This window comes from Sturnus vulgaris, chromosome 9 (assembly GCF_052056855.1).
Source record: "Sturnus vulgaris isolate bStuVul1 chromosome 9, bStuVul1.hap1, whole genome shotgun sequence".
NCBI lineage: Eukaryota > Metazoa > Chordata > Aves > Passeriformes > Sturnidae > Sturnus > Sturnus vulgaris.
This window is the reverse complement of record NC_142251.1, coordinates 3,351,017-3,372,634: the sequence shown is the minus strand read 5'-3', so window position 1 is coordinate 3,372,634 and position 21,618 is coordinate 3,351,017. Positions and strand designations below refer to the sequence as shown.

Below are 21,618 nucleotides of genomic sequence, written 5' to 3'. Positions count from 1 at the left end.
AATTAGCATTATTTGCAGTGAGGGTTGTGAAAGCTGGGGTCAGAATCCCATATTTTGTTTACTGAGTTGGTTTACTCTGTGATTCTCTCAGATTATTGCCTTTCCTTAGTTCCCTCGCTTGCATTATGAGCAGGAAGCTGAAGCTGTGCTGACAAACATCTTTGCAATGCAAGGTGTGATATGAGAGTATCAAGGGCTCCATGGTCAGGGGGGTACAGATGCACTGCTGTTTATTCCTCTTAACAGCAACAGTTCTCCCACTCAGGCAAATCCATCAGTCCTTGGGCATTAGACCTCTTGTTATGGCTTTTCCCCTCCATTTCCAATTCTGTTCATCATCTCATGAATCAGTAGTTCTTCACCCAAGTTCCTTGTTGCTGTTCCAGCTGTGAATGGGGCAATATCTTGGATGGGGCAAGTTCTTATAGGGAGAAAGTAAATCTCTTCTCATCTAATCCCTCTGGAAGCAAAGTGAGGAGAAGCATTAGCTGCTGCTTTTCTCCCAGTGCCAGCTGGGAATCACAGTTTATGCTGAGTTCATTGTTTATAGCTGTGGGTGAAGGCCTGAGGTCCTCTCTCACTGTTTACTCTGTCCTTGGGAGTTTGTCTCAGTAAGTAAGGGCTGAATAAACACTGGGTAAGGTCCTCAGGATTTACCCATTTAGTTATTCAAATGTTTAAAAATATGTTTTAAATAGTGTGTGAATGCATATCCCATATAATGTGAATCTGCTTCCAACTCCAGGGGTATTGCAGAGGATTTATTGAACTGCAGGCATGATACTGTTGATGGAAGTAGAAGGAACACTTAGATAATGGGGAAAAGGGAAAATCTCTAAAATGAACTGTATTATACAATAAATAAATAAGAAAGTCCTAAAGGTGTGTGGGAAGGCCACAGTGACAAGGACTGGTTCTGCTTGGGAATCCTCAGAGCTTGGCTGGCTGTCCTGAAGGGCTTTTCTCAAATGCCATGTAGGAGTAGAGTTTGTTTTGCTATTTGTGGCATAGCTGTTCCATGTGCACAATTCCCAACCTTTCAGTTTGGGATGATGAGGTCTCAGTAGTCTCCTAAAATAAGATTCTGCTCAAGTAATATCTGAGACATGTTTGTTTAGAAACCAGAACAGAAGATTGAAGGGCTATGAGCTAAAGGAATAATTCCGAGACTTAAAAAACTCCAATGTTCTTGTAAGAGACTTGCACTGATCTCTAACTTGTCATTATAGTAAATTTATTTTCTACTGCACAAATGGAGCTTTTGTTCATGAAAACTGGGTGTTGTTTGCAGTATCAGTCACTTCTAAAGACTTGGTTTCTTGTGTTGGTTGAAAGTAAGAACAGAAATTTGCTCCAACTTCATCTCACTAGAGGCTGGGAAGACATTTTTGTGTAAATTATTGTATATTTCCTGTATTTCTATGATCTTCCCTAAGCCACCTGTTACTGCCCACTGTTAACAACAGGTTGGAAGGGACTATATGGCTTTTGGGGTTTGATTTTAATTTTTTAAACATGAGAAGAGTTAGTTCATACTATGATGAGCCTTAAGGGGTTTAACTTTCCATAGCAGCAAATTGTGGTGTTATCAAGTGCAAAGTTAAAATGGCTATGCTGGAAGATTTATAATCTTCACACAAACTGGCATTTTGTGACAGTGAATATCTATCACTAGAGGAGAAGTAAAAATAAATGGGTGGAATAAATGGTTGTAGCTCATTTGAGGCCCTGGATCCCCAGTGAACTATTGTTTTGAGAGGCACAGAAGTAACTGCAGTGAGTCACAGAGCAGCACTGCTGCAGAAGGGTCCAGAACAGCATTTCAACAAGGACACAAGTACAAGCCATGGGGTAACCAGACAACCTTTCAGTCCATTTGTCAAAGCACTTGTAGTTCCCATTTCAAGGAAGGCGACACAGTAAATATGAGCAAAAAAAAAAGGTTAATGTGTATATCTGTATCCAGACATTTCACTAAATAAAACAATAAAATAAATCAATGCAGAACTGTTAGTGCTTAAGTGCTTAGCAAAAAGCATCTGAATCCATCACAAATGTGGGCGCTTTTTTTCTGTTTTGGATTTTGAAAACAATTTAGCAGATTAAAGGTCTTTTTTTTTACCAATTTCTGAAAGAAACCTTGACCTTTGGGAATACAAAGAAAAGGATCATAGGCTTCTGTGTGTCCATCGTGTACTTTCCCAAGCTGAAACATAAATAAGCTTAGTGTTAATGGATACTGATAAAAAGCAGAAGTAAATGGATGTGAACATTTGAGCTTGGAACAGTCAAAATTCATCTAATTTAAAGGATTTGCTGCAAAGCTATGCATTCAAGCAGGGTCCCTGACAAGACTTTTGAAGTTCTTGCATCTCTAATTTAGGCAGAAGGAAATGGTGGAGGTTGTCTGGGTCTGGAATTATTACCCCTGCATTCAATCCCATTTAACTTCTTCCAGAGCTGAAACTTTCAAGTTGTCCCAGGCTTAATTCCAGGTTTGCTTCCTGGAATAAACAGGAGGTTAACCTCACACACAAGGAACACAAACTTCACAGGGAGGCAGACTTTCTGTGCAGGACACCAGGACTGTTTTTTCTGTGTCCAGGGACATTTCCAGAGTCAGATGCTGTACTGAGACTGGTCTGTTCTCCTGGAGACCCCTCTCACAATGGCTCTGAGTGACCTGATGATCTGACACCACTCCCTAGACCCTCCTGGACTCTCCTTGTTGGATTCCCCCTGCTCCAGCCCCTCTCTGGGAATGGTTCCCTATTCCTGAATCCAGTCTCTCAACCATGTGACAGTGCCTGATGAAACCCTTCATTCTACAAAGCAAACAGCACCATTACTCTAGAAAGAAAACATGCACACCTAGGCCCTAAGCCCTTTGGGTTATGACATTTTTTAGACCATCCTTTGTTGGATCCCAAACTGATCCAGGACTTTCTGACAGGATCCAGCCTCCCAAGATGGCAGAGCTCCCTATCCCCAAGCTGCTGTTCTCTTCCATCACGTGTGGGCTTTGTGACCCTGATTCACAGATATGACTCTGAGTTTTTTGAGTTTTTTGATGCTTCCTGGGTGAACTGAACCCATATGAATGGAAAGCTGGGAGTGTGCTGCTCACAATGGCTGGGGGAAGTCATGGTCAGGAGATTGCTGGCAGAACATCTTGTAGAAGGTTGAGAACTTTGTGCCTATTCCACAGAATTGATTTTTATATTTTCCCTCTCTGATTGTTTCTCTCAAAGTGGCTACAGGTAGTCTGGTGTGGTGGTTAATTTGTGTTCCTGATACAGCTATAAGTAAGCCATGCTGCTCTTCTTGTGCTTTAAGTGGCCAACTTCCAAATGCTCATGTCCCACTACAGCTCCCATCTTCTGCAAACAGCAGGTAAAATTCAGCAAAGAACTGGAGCAGGACTTGAGGAGCACATTCAGACCCTCTCAGCTTCTCTTTTATGAAACATCTCACCATTTTTACTTAGGTAATATCGAGGCAAACAAAATGAAGAGTATTTTTTGCTTCTAGTATATTTTTCTTCTTTTTTTCCTGGTTTTCTATTCTGCTTTTGAATTTAGAGGTTTGAGTGCAAAGAGAGAAAAGTCAAAAGTTTACAGTAGGAGAGGTAGGCACCAGTCTTGCTCTCTATTTTGCCCTTGGGAAAATGGCAGGATTTTATAATGTGAAAAATATTGTTTTACTTAAAACAAATATCAATTGTCCAGCTTGGCTGGTTAATGTTTAAAGCTGATATCATTGCCAGCTTCTTTCATAAGACTGGTATTAAAAAAAAAAAAAAAGCAAAAAAAGCAAAAATAAGATTTTAAAAATCCTTTTGTGTGATCGTGAAATAAGAGTAGGGGCAGATGAAGAAATGAACTGAGTAATCTATAGTGTGTGTTTGCACCATGTCAGCAACTCCCCAGCAGCACTCCTGGCCCTGGTTTCCTGTGGAATGTGCCAGGTCCCTGGGATCTGTCACACCATACACCACAGAGACATGATGAGTAGAGGTGGTTTTGCTGGGCAACTGACCTCCAAGTTCTGCCCATAATAATTTATTCATGTGGCTGTACCCTAAGACATTCTAATACCAAGCATACCTTGGGCTGAAAATTGATGCAGCCTATTGGAAAAAATACCCACAGCCAGCTCAGATGAAGAGGCTGGACCTGGCTGCTGCCTGAAAATGGGTCAGCAGGGGAAAAATGGAAATGCAGGGGTCACAGCAGTGAGTTAGTTCAGCCCCAGAGCATCCACTGTCAGAAGCCTTTTTCAGAAATGCAGCTTCAAACTGGTTTTAATGGCAGATCTCCAGAAAAGCTGCTCATACAAGTGCAGTCTTTGACCTCTTTATTCTCTGATCTGTTGCATTTTTAAAATACTGTGGAATAAAACAAGAGTAGGTTTTTTGGGTTTTTTGCTAAATATTATTTTTGTCAGTTTTAAACACCATTTTAATAGATGTGTTTTAACTCCTTTAAGAGCCAGTATCTTCCTCGTCTTCTCTACATGAATTTCTCTTTATACCAGTAAATATAAACTACTTCTGCTGGTCTAGACTAATTCCTCTTTATACCAATAAATATAAACTCAGTACAAGTTGAGCAATATTATTGTGACTCAACCTATTCTTTTATTGAAAATCACAAGTTTTAATTTTTTTTCAAATACCTTTCCTTATTTAGCCTTGAAAAAAAAATCTAGCTGTGAAGTTTTACTCAAATCAATTCTTGTTAGATATAGAGCTGGGTTGTGCAATATATAGTCCCAATGTAGAACTCACCTGAAATATTTTCAGAGATTAAGCAATCAAGTTGCCCCAGGAGTGTGGTTCTTTATTGCACATTAATCACATACCTGGTTTGGCCTCTAGTTTGTAGACCAGTTAATGTTTTATGGAAAATTCAGAAAATTAGAAATAGTTCAGCGTGTGTGTCATTCACATTTTGCTGCCCTTCTCACACAGGTTACTACTTGGAGTAAGAGGTAATAGTAGCCCCCAAGAATGCATTTGTGTCTCCTACTTTTAGATTGTACTGAGAGTTTTGTCTGGGAGGTAATTAATACAGGGATTGAATTTCCCAGGTCTCTGTGGCATAGCCTTGGCAATAGTGATGAGGTGCACACTCAGTGAGGCATTCATGGCAGTGTTTTGTATCCCCTGAGCCAGAATTCTTGTGCTGCCTGGAAACAGGTTACCAAAGTCATCTGTGGGTGGGTGAGCTCAGGCAGAGCCCCAAAGTCCTCCTTCCCTCTCTGTTGTTGTTGTCACTTGTATGACTTCCATCCTTCTTCCAGTGGGATAAAGTGAGCTTGGTGCAAAAATTTTTGTGGTCTGGTCTTAATATCATGGCAGAGTAAATCTGTCACCGAGGATGGCTCAGGGGATGCCAGCCTGTCACGTGGAGCAGAGCTGGTGACTTGCCCACCACAAGCTATGCAGCTGCATAGCAGACCCATGATGGCCAGGGAACCTGAGCTTAAAATACAAGCAAATAAATTGCTGGCAGTGTTTGACCTGTAGGAATTGGAATATTAATAAAGTTTAATTTCCTTTGTGTCCTGAAGTACATTTCTTGTGTTCCAAGACCTTATTTTCTTAAATATATCTTACATCAGGCTGAAGCTAGAAAACTGTTTTGGGTTTAGTATGTAGTTATTACTGCTAATAGACATATTTTAAGAAGTTGACTTGGTGTACCATACATTTAACTTAGAAAATAGCCTCCAGAGTTAAGGGAAAGCTTACTTTTAAACCCATTTAGTGCTGAGAAATAATGCCAGGATGGCAATTTTAGAGTAGGCATCAGTTCCCTGCAAACACAATTCCATGCCCCAGCTCTGCCTAGTTTATATATGTGTATATATATCTATCTATGTGCCACCAGCAAGTGCTGTTATTATATCACACATTCAGTAGCTATTACTGTGACCTAAGTTTGAACCAGAAACCTAGAAATGAAACATTCTTGGGTTTCCCTTTGAGTTCTTTCCCTTTTTTTATGAATCTCTTTCATTCTTTGTCAGAGAGTTGGGGTTGAGTAGCTCCATAAGACCCATCTGTCAGCAGAAGCAAAATGATACAGTTTTCTTAATGCAGGATTTTATGCATCGATGTAAAGCCCTTGAATTGAATGACTGTCAGTATTCTCAATCCACAGTCAGTCAGAAACTTTGGAAGTTAAAAGTCAGCAGAAAAGTTAATGAAAGTATTTGACTTGCCAGTGATCAAAGTCCAGAACTGTAAAGAGCATTTATTAGTTGGTGACTGATACTGGTACTTTTCCTTGTTTCTTTCTCTGCTCTTTCCATTAATATCTTAGATCTTTTCTTCATACCTGTCTTAGCCTAACAAAAGCAGCTGTTATTCTAAATTTCTGGCTAAAGAAGCTGATAAGTGAGGTGATTTTCAAACAAATTTTCTGACCTAGCTTCTCCTTAGCAAATAATTACCTTAAAAAGTTTTGACTTTAATGTGACTCTACTCTAAAAGTAGAATAAAGGATTAAACTTGCTTTCATGGAAGTGAGTGTAAGTCAAGAAAAGTCCCACAGAAATTATTTCCTATCTCCGTGGCATATTGCAAGTAAATAGAGAATCTGATAGTAATAGCAGAAATGGTGCCACATATCAGAAGCTCCATATTAGAAAGCTGAAATTAAAATGGCAGGAGATGGATATAGCAGTATACTTTTTTAATATAAAGATTTGCTTTTCAGGTAATAGCCAAATTCTCCAAATTCTCTGTCATTTTTTTATTGAAGGAGTTTGTGTAAGCCTACACTAGCAACAGATGGTGTCAACTAGGGAAGAAAATTCTGCTGAAATTCACAAAACTGCTCTCTCCAGCATGGTGTGTTTTATTTTATCTTGTCTCTGATTGCCGTAACATTTACATAAAGCTGAGCAGGAAACACAAGCATGTGCCTGATCATTATGGCTGGTCCAGGAAAACAAAGCTAAGTGAAACAAATCTCCCAGTGCCACTTGCTCCTTTGATGGCATGGCTGGGTGCCCAGGCGATGTCTGTCTGTGAAGGTCTGAGTTCTGTGCTGTCCCTGAATCCAGGAACAGTCCTGAGAGCTGCACTTGGGTTAAAGGTACTGACTCCTCTGATTCAGTCACATGAGCTGTGAATTAGCCTCTCCTGCTTTTTTTTCCAGGTAGATCTTTATAACAGAAGTGGATTTTTTTTACCTGCCTTTGTTTTAAAGAGAGAGGCAAGTGGGAAGGAATAATCTAAATTAAATGCATTACAGATCTCATATTAATGCCATTTAAGCAGGTCCTTTCTTAATTTACCTTAGTTCTATATAGCCTTTTATATTTTGAAAACATTTTTCATTTCTGTGGGCTGCCAGATGTGCTGCTGATACCTTCTGATCTTAGGTAGTTTGACACTGATTTTCCCAGCACATGCCAGGGTTCAGGTCTGGCCTGTAACTCATCCAAATGATCTATTCATAACAAAAAGTGCCTTCTGGCAGTTGCACCACAGCTGAATATTGTTAAACTGAATTCATCCTTTCATTTGTTTCTGATTGCTCTATAATGTTTACATATCTTACATATTAGTATGATCTTTTATAAAGCACACGCTGAGGTTAAACCCGCCCAGAGAGAACTTTATTTCCCTTCTTCTCCCTTTCAGAAGGTGTGGAACTCTCTTTTTCCTGTCAAATAAGCTTGAAACTGTTTAGTGCTCGTTTCATCCAAAACGATGGGGCTGAGCAAGCAGGAATGTGTGTGTTGGGGAGGCAGGGAAAGGTGACATTTCCATGCACAAAAGGATTCTCCCCCATCCCCAGACAGAGTAACTGGGAGGTGGAATTGCATGTCTGGGTATAATCCTTGTCTAAGCTGGCATCATCACCCATGAGGGCAGCAGTCCCTGTGTGAACACGTTCAGCTGAAATATTTATAGATGCAGCTTATGACTCAAAGTCTGAACAGGTTCAGATTCCTCTTGTCTTCTGTCTTCAAATTCCTGCTGCATTAATTGTGCAGAGATCACTCTCACCTCTAGCAGAGGATATCCTCTCTGTGTTTCAGTTTCGCTCTATATAAAAGATAATAACTGTTACTATGTCTCACAGTAGGAGTGTGTCACAGGAGGAATTTCAGTTAAATGGAAGGCAGAAAATCTTAGGCTCCCTTTGAATTCGCTTTTTTAACTTCCAGAGAAGGATGACATCTCTTATTTGCTTTAAAAATAAAAATCAATTGCCCTTAAATCTGAAACACATGTTGTTTTTCTACTAAAAAGATTAAGGATTTTCTTAAGCTCATTAAAGGAAAAAAAAAATTGACATTGATCCTCCTATATCACCATAAGAATGTCTGAAGGCAATTGAAAGCTGTAAAAGAGACATGGTGTTATTGTAACCAAAATAGCCCTGAATCTGGCAAATTGTGCTTTTCCTTTCTTCTGGGTTCTGCATCAGACTTTGCACTGTTTCTCCAACCTTATGCCTCTGTCTAGTCATGTGTTTTAGTGGGATTGAGTGGGATGTATACTCAAACAGAATTAGGACCTTTTATTATGAAAATACAAATGCCAGCTGCTGCGTGGCTTGAAAGATTTAATCACCGTCCAAATATTTCAAGGAGGGGAAATGGAAACCATTTGCTGTTTCTGATGCATATAGCTACAGGAGGATGCTCACCCTGTTGCTTCTCAAAGATTGTGTATCTGTTTTGGGGAGTTTGTTATTCCCAAATTTCCTCCTTTCCATGTGAATCAAAGCCAAGAGTCTGCAAAATGTGAATTAAACTCCTTAAGTGAAAGGGGGAAGTGGGAAATCTGATTATGCCCTATCATCAGTAAAGCCCAGCATGACAGCCAGTGTTCTTTATTCCAGTTAGAAGTTCCCACAGCAACAAAACTGATAACCAAGTGCCTTGCTGGCTTTATTCATCAGTGTGGCAATTCCCAATGCCCTCATTTGCTCTGTTCATGTGTTGAAAGTTTGCTGGAATGTGTACAAATGGTACTTTGGTAGTAAGAGGATAGAAAGGTCTCAGTGTAATGTGAGAAGAGCCAGCATGGAAATATCCTGTCCTAAATTCCTGTCAGTGTCCAAAACACTAGGCCAGAAGTACTACAGGGAGAATTTGGTCTTTTAATGAATCTAAGCATTTTGGTGTTGTCAGACTTGCAGGACAATTTGGTAAATTGTGGACTAATGACAGAAAAAAAGGTGTGGGTTTTGTTTCTTATTTTATAAACTCTATCGTCCTTCTTGATGTTTAGACTGTCCCCCGATTTCATAAAGCATCTTGATGCCTTTAATGTCCTTTGGTCACTTGTGTTTTTCAGGTGACACAACAGTTGGATTTTAAGCTTGATCCCTTTGCCATAACCAGATTTTTCCTACAACAGACGCAGAACCCTGCAAAATTTTCTGCATCACAAATATTTTGAGATAAGCCTTCAAAACCCCAGGCCCCTTGTGCCCTAAAATGTTCCTTGTCCCCTCCTGGGACATTGTGCTGTGGCTTTGGCTATAGGGTGGGACTGAGTTGGGATGTTTGGGTTCTCCCCATGCTTCCATCACCAGTTCAGAGCAGATCCTGACTGGTAACTTTGGCCACATGCTGTGTTCTCAGTAAGGTCAGTGAAGTGGAATTGGTTTAAAAATCAGCTTGGTTGAGGATTTGCTTTTTCTTGCACTTCATTTTGTTATTGAAATCGTAAAAGAAGCCTTGCCCCATTGAGGTGATGAAAACTCAAAGCTGTATTAATTTGTAGTTTTAAGAGAAAACAAAACAAAACCAAATGTCTTTGCAATGTTTTTGACGTAGCTTCGTCCACTTGGAGTCATAAATGCCTTTGTAAATTCAGTGCAGCTATTCTTGCTCTTTAATGGCTTTAGTCAGCCAAAATCTTGCACAGACACACAGACACATGTGTACACATACATCTGTAGGGAGAGTAAATCAGGGCATCAGAGCTGATAAGGGAGAACCAAGCAGGATTCCCAGATTTGGTGGACGTGCTCCTGAGAAAAATCAGCATTTCTTGACACTGTGGTGATGTATTTTGAAAAACAAATTTTTGTTGTTTTGTTTTCCTACTTAACTTCCTGACAAGAATCAGCTGTACTGTAAGTTTATGGCTTGAGCAGACTATTGTTTGTGCAGAAACCTCCCTGCTGCTGTATTTACTAAACATGTGTGATGCACAAATGCCAGTAAACTGCATTTTGGAGCATATTCCCTAGTGGCTAGTAAAAACTGCCTTTAAAGTTCAGCCTGTTTAAATATAGAGAGAATGTGCATCAAGTTTAACAGGAACAGGCCTGAATCTTTAATTATTCTCAAAACTGTTTTGATGTGAAGTCGAGGCTTTATTGAATTCAACAGCACCTTGAGCATCCTTCAATGAGTCTAGAATTTTGCTATTGAGGAGCGAGGTCTGAATACAAAAAACCCTGTTGTCCTATTGACTAAGACCTCTCTTTTTGCTCTTCAGCATTGGAAACACACAGACTGATTTTGTTAGGGAATTAATTCTCTTGTATCCATCTCTACTAGTAGTTCCCACCTTCTAGAAAACAACAGTTGCAGATTTAGCCATCATCAGTGGGAAGTGCAGCATAAATCATGGGATGGTGTAGGACTGCACTGCTGTTCTCTTTTCCCAGTGAAATCACGGCTGTGTCTAACTTGAGTGTATACATGTGGTCCTGGAAGAGAAACCTGGATCCTGCTTCCAAGAGAAGCCTGGCAGAGCATGGATGGCCTGTGTCCTCCAGCCCCTGCTGCAAGAATTCCATGTTCAACCAGTGGGGAAATCACAATTAGTCTTTGGAGCAAGTACTGGGACTCACCATTCCTGGTGTGTGCTGAGCCTTACTTGCTAAGCTGGAAACAGTGTTCTGCTGAACCAGAAGGAAAGTCTAGAAAGTCTGTCTGGTCTACTGAAAGTGAAACCAGTTTGTAAGAGGAAGAAAAATGCCCTCCACCCTTATAAACTGGTAATTTGCATCTTCTGAAGAGAGAAAGGAAATGAACCAGTGTCTCCCACATCCTGAGTGGTCTAACCACAAAATCAGAGGTGCAGGGGCCAGGCTGTCACTGTGCTGGGGATATTTGTGTGCAGGTGGTGGAGCACAGCCCTGCTGTGTGCCTGGCAGATCTTGGGGGACATCAGTGTCCTCTGTCAGCAGGATTCCTGATTCTAAACTCCTCAAATGTACAGGATGGGGGCTCTGGGAGCTCCTGTGGCCGATTACAGTGCCTGTGTGTGCTCATTCTCCAGCAGGGTATTGTATCCCACTGGTCACTCTAAATAAGGCCTTTTTCTGGATAAATGAGGCAGTTTCCTTACCTCTGTGAAATACAGCTCCTATTCCTGAAATTTCTTACTTTCTGTTTGACCAGGCCCAGCTGTTTTGTCTGTGGGGATGAGTGGGTTGTGGGCTGTGTCTTGTCATCTAAAAATTATGTAAATGGGGCAAAACATTTTTCCACTTTTTTTTTTTTTTTTTTTTAGTAAATTTCTACCGGTACATCTCCACTTCTGTTATAATTCCAGTGGAGAAGCAGGAATTGTCTCAGTATTGGACTCTGATATCTGCCACTTTGACAAGCACTTTAATTCACTAGAGCTTTCTGTTGCTTTTCCAGGTGAGTGAAACCCCTATTTTTGTGCCTGGTGTTTGGGGACCGTATTTCTCTGCAATGGTACCTGGATTGTGGTTGAATGAGGGAGGCCAGAGTGCTACAGGAAAACTGGTGAGTGTTTGGAGACACGGACAGGCTCCAAGACTGCTGCTATTTGGGATGCCTTCACTGGCAATTCAGACCTGAAACACCTCCATAAGATCCTGGGATGTACCAGGCTGCTGAAAGCAATTAACAATTAGACGAGTGTTATGTCTGTTACATAATACTAATTTGCATAGAGATAGGGGATTATATACAGGGCATGTCTTCCTTTTATGATGGTGGTGATGATTATTGTAATTATCTTACAGGCAAATAGGCTTCATTCTTTGCTTTAGCAGGAGGCTGAAACAGACTGATGTGAAGAAAATGATACATATTGTATTGTATAGATCAGTTGTGTTCATTGATGGGTGTGAATGAAAGATATGTGGACAGAATAGTAATATAGTAACATTTTTTCCATCACCTCAGTTCTTTCCCTGAATACAAATTATCTAACAGTATTAGGTTAATTTAATTTACCAATAAAAATTAAAGCCAAGCAGAGTTCACTAAAAAATGAATTTTTTATTTACAATCAGAACTAAAACACTGATATCAAATTTAAAGAAAGGCTACATGTACACAACAGTGTTTAGGCTTGAGTCCAAACGTGTCAGCAAGATCTTGGTGACTGCTTAACCCTGGAGCTTCTGTGTCTCCTTGTGTCACCTTGCCCAACCTGTGGAAAGCCTGGCTGCCCTCAGGGCTGAGCTGCAGGAGACAGCCCCAGGCCTGTGGGTATCCCCTGGAAAGCCCCAGTGCAGGTGGGTCTGGTCTGTCACAAACTGCAGCTGTAATCACTCCCTGACTCAGCACCACCCATCTCTTTAAAAGCCTGGAGATGGGAGTACATGGCCAGGAAATGCATTGGGGCATCACTGCATTTAAATTCCTTATGGAACAGTCACTGAATGAGAAGCAGAAATCCTCCTGCCTCGGGAAGTCCGGACACACCCCAAGCTGAGCTGTGGCTGGGGATCCCTCCTGTGCTCTCTCCTTGGCCATGGCAGCCTGACATTGCTCTGTGTCACAGCTTCAGGGGCACAGTCATTCCTCCTCCTGCAGCCTGGCCAGCCCATCCTTAGCCTTGTGGCCAAAAACTGCTTTTGCAGCAGGTAGGATGTGTGTGCTTTAAATTTTTCAGGTCAAGATTGGGCTAGGACCAAAAGTGTCCCATTTTACAAATAACTTCTACAACCAGAAAAAAATAAATGATGTCCATATAAAATAATAAATACGTGGTCATAGCACCACCATTTTTCAAGGAAAATAGCAAACCTTCTGTGTTGTTTTGCAAGAACACTTTTGAAAGTTTCTGTGTGCTTAATTCCAAGCAGGTAAATACACTTATCTAAGCTCCAGACAGGATACAGGCAGGCAGCAGTTTTTCTTGGCTGGCTCACAGTGGTTCCACACTTAAAATGTACAATAAGAGTTAAGGCATTTCAAAAAGATGATTTTAAAAATCCTTTCCTTTCTTGTAGCAGAGAACAAGGCGTTCCCAAATCATTAAAGAAATTACTGGAAAGAATGAACGGTCTTGTTAGGACCCATAGCAAAAGTCAGCTTGAGGTACTGTTAGGAATATGAGGGAAAGTGTCTCATTAAAACGCTCTTGGAATATCCCATGTGGTTTTCTTGAGGTGGTATGAACAGAAAGCACATAGGGAGCCGTGGGAGGAGACAGTGCACTGTGCAGGGTATATTGCATTTATTGTCTCTGCCTTTTCAAAGCTCCTACTTTCTTACACCTTAAGTTTTCTGAAAATAAACAAAACAAAACAAAAAAAAAAAAAACAAAAAACAAAAAAACCCCAAACAAACAAAAAAAAAGGGCATGTTTAGGTATTTTTTCCATTGCTTGATCAACACCCCATGGTAAATTAAATTATTTCCATAAAATTTGAACAGTCTGATCAACTTCTTAAAAGTAAAACTGATTCCTTTAAAAAGCTCTAATTTGTTTGGGATACTGCTGCAGAAGAAATCAGTTGGATTTTGAAAACTGTTTTAGATAGAGTCCAAATGAAGAATTAAGAAGTCCCTTGTTCTGCAAATTCTTGTTTAGCTGTATATTTAATGGGGTTTTACACTGTATTTTCAAAATTTATAAGAAGAAAGATATTGTACAACAAAGGGTGGCATGACATCATTGCAAACTGTGAAATAAAAAGTAGCAGGAAAGGGTTTCTAGATGCATCCCTCATGTGGCCATGGCTTGAATTAAGGGCAAACTTCATAACTCCTGTAACAGTTCTGTGTAACAGTGTTTTCATAGCACACACCTATATATGATGTTTATTTATAGATTTATTTCTCAATTTATGAGCTGCCCCTGTGCTCTGAAGAGATTCTGAATTGCAGAATTCGGGCCTGAGCTGTGTTTCTGGTGCATGCACACATTTGACCTCTGTGTTTGATGCTGATCTCAGGGAGAACAGACATGCATTGTTTTCTTTGCTGTGTTCACATGTGTATGCTTCATTAAGGGGTTCAGGACTAGACTGATGCTGTGAAGATTAAATACTAATGTGTTTTGCTGTCAGTAAGTACTGCCAAATATACTCAGTGCTCTTGAGTAGCTATAGTTTTACCTCCTTAGCTTTTACTGTCACCTCTGATGGGATATTACCAAGAGGCCACAAAACCTGCTGAATTATTGTCTTAAAAGCCCATATTATTCTACCTGATACTTTGTTTTGTGAGTAATGGTAACCACTCTGGAGTGAAAGGACAAGCTGATTTATAAATTCAGCATAAGACAGAGCTTATATTGATCTTCTTTTATAGCAATAATTGCTTCTCAGGGTATACATTTTGTTTCCTGCAATGAATGCATGAAGCATCCATCAGGATGACAACACACCTCGTGTTTTATCATAACAGTGTGATAGAGAAAGATGATGTAGGGATTTGGGCCAAGAAGATGCTTCTGGTAGAATTCCTATGAGGATATCCATGCAGATTGGGGAGACTAGAGGACATGCAGGGGGTGTTGGACAGGAAAAAAGTCATCCTTTCACCTTACTCTCCTGACTGAGGAGCTGCATGCTTAGCATTTGGGGTTTGGTGCAAGGTTGGTGGTTTCTCTTACTGTTTATATGCCAAATCCTGAATTTCAGGGGGAGTTCTGCCACTGGCTTTGCTAGGACTAGGATTTAACACTTCATGAGTAATTTAGAAGCTCTCTTGTCTTTTTTAGAGCTATGACACTGCCTTTCTCTTTTCCAGGATTGAATTTTCAAGATGTAATCATCTCCAAAATGTTTCTTTTCTCTTTTTCAGATCGATCATGTGGTGCGAGGCCACGTCGCCTTCCCAGAATTAGAGGCAAAAGCTGCAGCCAGGTCACTGCTTTATTCCTTTATCACATACCTGCCTTACAGGCTGATGCACACTCGATTCCCAGCAGTGTCCTATTCTCAATCAAGGGAATTAACAGTCTGATAGTGGGCTGGAATGTTTACAAAGACTTGCCAGGTGATTGCTCATAAATGTAAGGTTTAAACTCCCTTCAGATACCTTTGGCATATCTAAGTAATCATATTAACTTTTTTGCTTTTCTATCCAGCCCAAGGTATTTCTTGATTCCATAGCACCAGCCCTGTTCAGCACACCTCCATGCCTTGGGCTAAAAAAAGGTCTTAATTTGTAGGTGAAATGATTAAGCTCCAGGGATGGGATGTAATTTAATTAGGAATATATTATTCAGTATTTTTGAAATGGTCATCTAAAGAAAGATGTAGCCACTATATGAGAAACTCCTGCTTGGAAGCACAAATAGAAGAGAGAAACCCAGGATGAATTTTCAGACAAAACTTTAAATAGAGGGGTGACTTGGAGGTAACGCCAGGATTCCTTGAACAAGAGGCTGTGTGTGATGTGGAATTTGAGCTTGTTCTGCTTTAGAAGTGGATGAAGAAGTTCAGACACTTCTGTCAGGCCTGGACTTCCTCAAGCTTTTTTGGCTTGGATTCATTCTAAGATGGTTCACATCACTCCCAGAGAGGTTTTAGCTGAACTGTTGGGCACCTTGGATGAAAATGTGATTCTCTTTTAATGTCTTTTTCCTCCCTAGATTAAAGAAAAAACCCAGCAAACTTGGCATTTTCCCTTCAGTTTCTCCCTCTGGTCTTAGAGGCAGGGTCAGTCCTGACAGATGGATTAAGCACGTGCTGTTACAAAGTTATTTTCAGTCCTCCCTGGGGAGATAAAGCTCTACCTGGTTTCTCTGGATGACCCTTCCTTGCTTTGCAGGGCCCACTGCCTTACTTGTTTGTTAAGAACTTGACCAGGATTCCCAGAAATGTATTGGACTTCATTCAATATGAAACAGATTCATGCTTCCTAGAATTCTCTTTGTTGTTCTCTGGAAAAGGAAATCAGGAAATAAATGCATCTGTGTATGTTTGGAATAAAGATTGAACTGGGTCTTTTTCAAAATTCTGGCTTCCAGGCCATTTTTCCAGTGCCCCCATTTGAAGCACAAGCATAAGACAAACAGTTTAGTCTGTAATGCCAGGATAAACCATTTTTTTTTGTGTTGGAAAAATGCCTATGGAGTAGCCTACTTGTCTGCTGGGTCTCATACTGAACTGACTGACCACAAACAATGCCACAGTGCAAAAAACTGAGATTGTGATGTGAACAGGACACTAAACACAGAATATTGGCAGTAGAACTCCATATTATCCAAGGGTATGGTGTCATAACTTTGCATTTGAGTCTCCTGTAGTTAGTAGCATAGTGGAGAATAGCACTGATAGTGAAAGTTGTAATATTTTATAAAAAAGAGTGATAATATTTTATGAAGTTAATTTGCTCAATGGTATTTTTGTAATGCTTTCCAGGTATCACTCTCCTAATGAAACACTGGTATTGCTATAAATATACTAAACAAGTCTCATGTTAATTCTCTCATTTGCTGTCTCCCTGTCCTTCTCAAATATTTGTTAAATTTAAAGAATTTTACTTCAATGAAGAAAAATCAGGAAAGTTGAAATTGGAACTTTTTTCCCCTTATTTTTTCCTTTCTGTTTTTCCATGATTCCCCAAACTTCAGCCTTATCATGGGTACAAGTAGCAGCTGCTGTTAGCCGAAATTCTAGATTATGTGTTTGCCTACATTAAGTCATATACACAGAATAAAAATAATCCCAGAATCACAGAATGGTGTGAGTTGGGAAGGACCTTACAGCCCATGCAGTCCCACCCCTGCCATGGGCAGGGACACCTTCCACTATTCCAGGCTGCTCCAAGCCCTGTCCAGCCTGACTTTGGACACTTCCAGGGATCCAGGGGCAGCCACAGCTTCTCTGGGCACCCTCACAGGGAAGAATTCCTTCCCAATATCCCATCTAACCCTGCCCTCTGTCACTGTGAAGCCATTCCTCCTTGTCACTCCTGGCCTTTGTAATTGTCTCTCTCCATCTTTCTTGTAGGCTCCCTTCAAACAGGGTATCTTGTTTTGGAGGATTATTGGTGATAAATTATTTCACTGGAATGTTCAGCAGAACAGTTCAGAGAATTTGGTTTATTATGTTTAAGGATATTCTATGTATAGAAATTTTAATCTGCTCAGCCATTGTAAATAGTCATGGAGGGGAAACCAAATGAGAATTCCATCCTTTGGTGTGCAGTTCCATATTGCCTTTACTTCCCATGGATGCAGTGCAGTGAAGAGTTAAGCACATGCATATCTGGATCACTAAAAAAAGTAGATCAGAGGTCACAAATCCTTGCCTCTTGCTTGCTGCTACCTACCACCTCCTTCTGCATCCCCAAACCTGTCCTCCCTTTCTCCTGATGCCGCTAAGAAGCAGGTTTGGAATGGCAGGTCCCAGCTGATCTCGGGAGTTTCCCTGTGCAAACTCTCCTTTGCTCCCAGCAGAGCAGATTTCCAGCTGTTTCAGCACTGGTGCAGGGATTTGTGGTGACTTGTGAGGGTGTGAGAGGCTCAGACAACCAGCTCTGACCACTGCTGCTGAAGGCCAGGCTTGTGCAACCTTCCCAGTCCCATTCCTGGGTTCTTTTTTACCCTCCTTTTACTGGAAGTGGGGAGGGTTGAATTACACAAGGATTTTCTGGACAATTTAAATTTAGCATTTGGTCTATCTGATGGGCACAATCTGTGAGCACCAAAACTTGGGGTTTTTCAGGCAATTCAGCAAGTTGTAGAAATTGCTGTGATGGATCACTTCAGCTCTTCATCCTTCATATTGTGTAGATCTGACATTTAGTCATCACTGCTGTGTTAAATCCTGTACAGGTAGATTAGAGTAGAAAATTAAATAATATTATGTTTTTTGCTTTAAAGTTTAAATAATTCTTTTTCTAGAATGACCATTTCTAATCAGCTAGAGAAGAAAAGTGTCTAACTGACAGGAAAGTTAGTATGTCCTTTGGCCCTTGGTGAAGTGGTGTTTTAGGGCAGAATTCCCTTTCCTGTAGATCTCAATGCCATTTCCCCATCTAAAAAGATGTTTCCCGAAAACAAAGCATTGAAGTTACACACACGGCATCTACCAGCAATTCTAGGATTTTTCTAGCAGAATATAAGAATCATATTTGGAGTTCTCTGTATCTCTAGTTGGTTTAGAACCTTTTAATTTAAATTTAGAAATCTAAAATTTTTGGATTTTTTTTTTTCCCCTGAAAGATACCTGCTGGCATCTTCCATGATTCCAACAGGTTAAATACCAACCCCTGGTTGCTTTCTGAAGTTGTGTCCCCTGTATGAACATAACTCTGGGCAGACTTGCATTGATTTCTTATTCTCCACTTTCAGCACAGTTCCTTTCTCATGGCAACAGCTCGAGCTCAGCTCTGCAGGTCAGAGGCAGCTGCCACTGATACTCTCACAGAGAACTGAGTAGAAAAAGCTCCAGGAGGTGATGGTGTTATACTCTGTTAAACACAAAGGTGGTAAAACAGGATCTGGCAAGTGTTTGAAGGATTTTGCTGGTCGCTCAATCCAAATGTAGTGCCTTTAACTTTTATTTATATTTAGGAAAAAAATTAAAATGTGAAAAGGTGTGGGAAAAAGTATAATTCCAAGGTTATGTGGATCTTAAGCATGTTTGGCTCAACTTCAGCCTCCTTTTGTTCAGCCCTTGTGTTCTGACAGAGCTGCACAAATGGCTAATCCTTGTGAGAGCAGTCAGCCAGGATGGAGGGGAGAGAGAGGCTGAGATGTCTGGTGGGTCTGTGCTTGAGTGAAGCTTTCCTTTTTTTATCCTTCCCAACCATCAAGCCATGATTGAGACTGGAATTAAAACGACTTTATCCTTAGTGTATCCTGCTTGTAGTGGAGTCTTTAGGGATGGAGAAAACAGGGCCACTTTTACAAGAAAGAGAAAGAAGTGATGGTGACCTCCAAATTATCATAATTTGGGTCCAGGAAGACACATAAAGTACATTTTAAAGGACGTGAATAATGATGTAAATTAGTTATTTTAATGTCTTCCAAGTGTACTTCATTTTGAATGATATCCTCTGATAGTGTACACATGGTAAGGTATAATTGAAAAAACATGCAGCTGAATGGTTGAATGCAAAGTATAAATATACAGCTGCTAGTGGGTCAGAAGTCAAACTAGTAAAGCATATGCCAAATTCCCTTAGGGATCTCATTAGTGCATGATTGAATATACATGCAGAGGCTAAATGAATATCACTGTTTGGGTCTGCAGTGGATGAGACAATGACTAATCAATTGTAATTAGGGTTAGATGCTGTTATTGACCCACATGTCTAGAATTAAATGCCCCACTTGGAGATTTCCAAGGGGTTGGAAAATATCTATGGATTTGTTTGTGATAGGATGAAGGTTTGAAAAAAATATTCTGAGCATAATTGCAACATTTTTTAAATGGAATGTCACTGGAGTCATTGCAAGCCAAGGCACTGAAGAATTCACCATTAGTCCTAAGTCCAGGAAAAAAGTCTGTTGGATATTGTGGAGTTGGGTGTAGCATCTGAACTTAGATACAATCATATTTAGGCCCATGTTGGGCTCCTCCCTAAAATAGCAGCCACTCACTTTCTCTCCTCCACCCATAGTGCTGCATTTTAATCATAACACACACTGAAATAATTATGGTTTAAAAAAGGAAAGCTGTACATCCAACACTATTGATCAATCAGAGAAGTTTTCAAACATTTGCTAAGGAATTTGGTTTTCATTTCTGTCTGGAATCCTTATTCCTCCCTCTCAGTCGTGAGAGAGGAGCAGCAGCAGCCCCCAAATCTCAAACAGTTCTGGGGACTCTTAGGACTTAGTGGACAAACTCAAGGTCACATTATCTCCCCTCATCCTGGGAAATTAAGGAATTCTGATGGTCTGTTCACATGGATTCCTGGGAACAGGGATATCCCTGCAGTGCCATGGCCTTGGCAGGCAGTGGGATTTTGCCATGCTTTGATGGGGTTCCTGCATTTGGTGGTAGTACAAATGTTTTATGTTTGAGGAATAACCTCCCCCCTCTTTTTCCAACTTGTTTTTCTTTCAGTGCTCACAGTATATATACATACTTGAACAGTCACCTGGATCTGATTAAGAAATCTTTGCCTGTGGGTTTCCTCACTGTTGATTTACATGTTTGGCCAGATTTCCATGGTAACAGATCTCCCTTAACAGATCTGACACTAAAGGGCATGGTAAGAAACAGCCTGTCTTTGCAAAAAGGTCAATACAGGGTAAAAAAAAAAAAAAAAAGCAGTTTGGAAGGAGCTTTTCTTCAATTTTGAGTGTGCTCCTCCTTAGCTATTTACACTATCCCAAAGGGTTTGAGTTTCTTGCTGCATTGCTGATGTTTCAGTAGAAAACCAGAGATCATTGTACTTGAGACATCACTACAGCCATATTAATTTTCTAAAAACTTGAGGAATGTTGTATGTGTCCAGGTACCTTTCCTAGGAATCACATTTCACAACTTGCTGTTGTTATCTCACCTGTGCACCAAATCTTACAATTTGTTGCAATGAATTTCAGGAGAAATTTGGGTAAACCTGTTTGGGAAAAGAATGAAATATTCTGATGATAGGTGGTTGATTTAAACAGTTTTTCTGCCCGTCTTTCAGAGTTTGGGCATTCCTCTTCCTTGAATTTACAGTGGTAGATCAGCTCACTCACAAGCCAGGGCTGTGCAGAACTGTAACAGAAAGTATCATAAGAGTAACGTTTGGTGATATCAAAATACCTGGTGATTAATGCAAAAATCTCCTTCAAAATGGCAAATTGTCCTTGAAGTGAGCCTCTCAAGCTACTCAGCAGCACCAAAATCTGCTGTATTAAGGCTGAGATAGGAAAGACATAAGCATTGCTGGGTGTTTTAAGCCACAAATGAGGGAAACATTAAAAAAAAACCACCTATGTATTTTTGGCTCCTAATAATACCTCCATTATTTTATGAAAGAATTACATGCTGCAGCAAAATCAGAATTTCTTAGGTATGATGGCTGTGTGCAAATACTGGTAATAGCAACCCATTTTTTTCTGTCACAATTCTGTCTGCGTTCAGGCCTTGCCTGATATTAATCCAGACTAACTATAGTGCAGTATTGATTTATGTCAGAGTAAAGGAGGTTAAGATATAGTATTTAATTATTAATTGTGTTTCAGTGTTAGGGTGCTTAGGAGGGAGGGGGAGAAATGCTTTTAAAAAGTTATTTTTATGTAATAGCATTTTCATATTATTACATTAAATACATTCACGAGCAATATCTGAGTCATAACATAAAACTGTCACAGTTAATCTATCTCTAATCCCATACAATATGCTGTTTGTTCTTTATTTCTTCACAAGGGCAAGGATAATTTATGTGGTTCTTCCCCAGATCAGGAATAACATGTTTAACATAACATTATGTGTACAGCTCACAGGAGTAAGTCTTGGA

The 21,618-nt window shown here is 40.2% G+C and overlaps 1 protein-coding gene across 4 annotated transcripts in view; it reads left to right on the top strand.

The window, feature by feature from the left end:
* The window catches only part of FGGY (FGGY carbohydrate kinase domain containing), a 132,074-nt gene that overhangs the window by 72,650 nt on the left and 37,806 nt on the right, over window positions 1-21,618 (top strand). For all 4 annotated transcript variants that reach the window (XR_015805312.1, XR_015805313.1, XM_014870553.2 and 1 more), the window contains exons 9-11: window positions 11,638-11,745; window positions 15,007-15,068; window positions 20,232-20,379. Coding sequence is in view for 2 of the 4 variants with exons in the window: in XM_014870553.2 (XP_014726039.2) it covers window positions 11,638-11,745; window positions 15,007-15,068; window positions 20,232-20,379 (318 nt within the window). In the remaining 2 variants the exon portion in view is untranslated. The remainder of the gene's footprint in view (window positions 1-11,637; window positions 11,746-15,006; window positions 15,069-20,231; window positions 20,380-21,618) is intronic.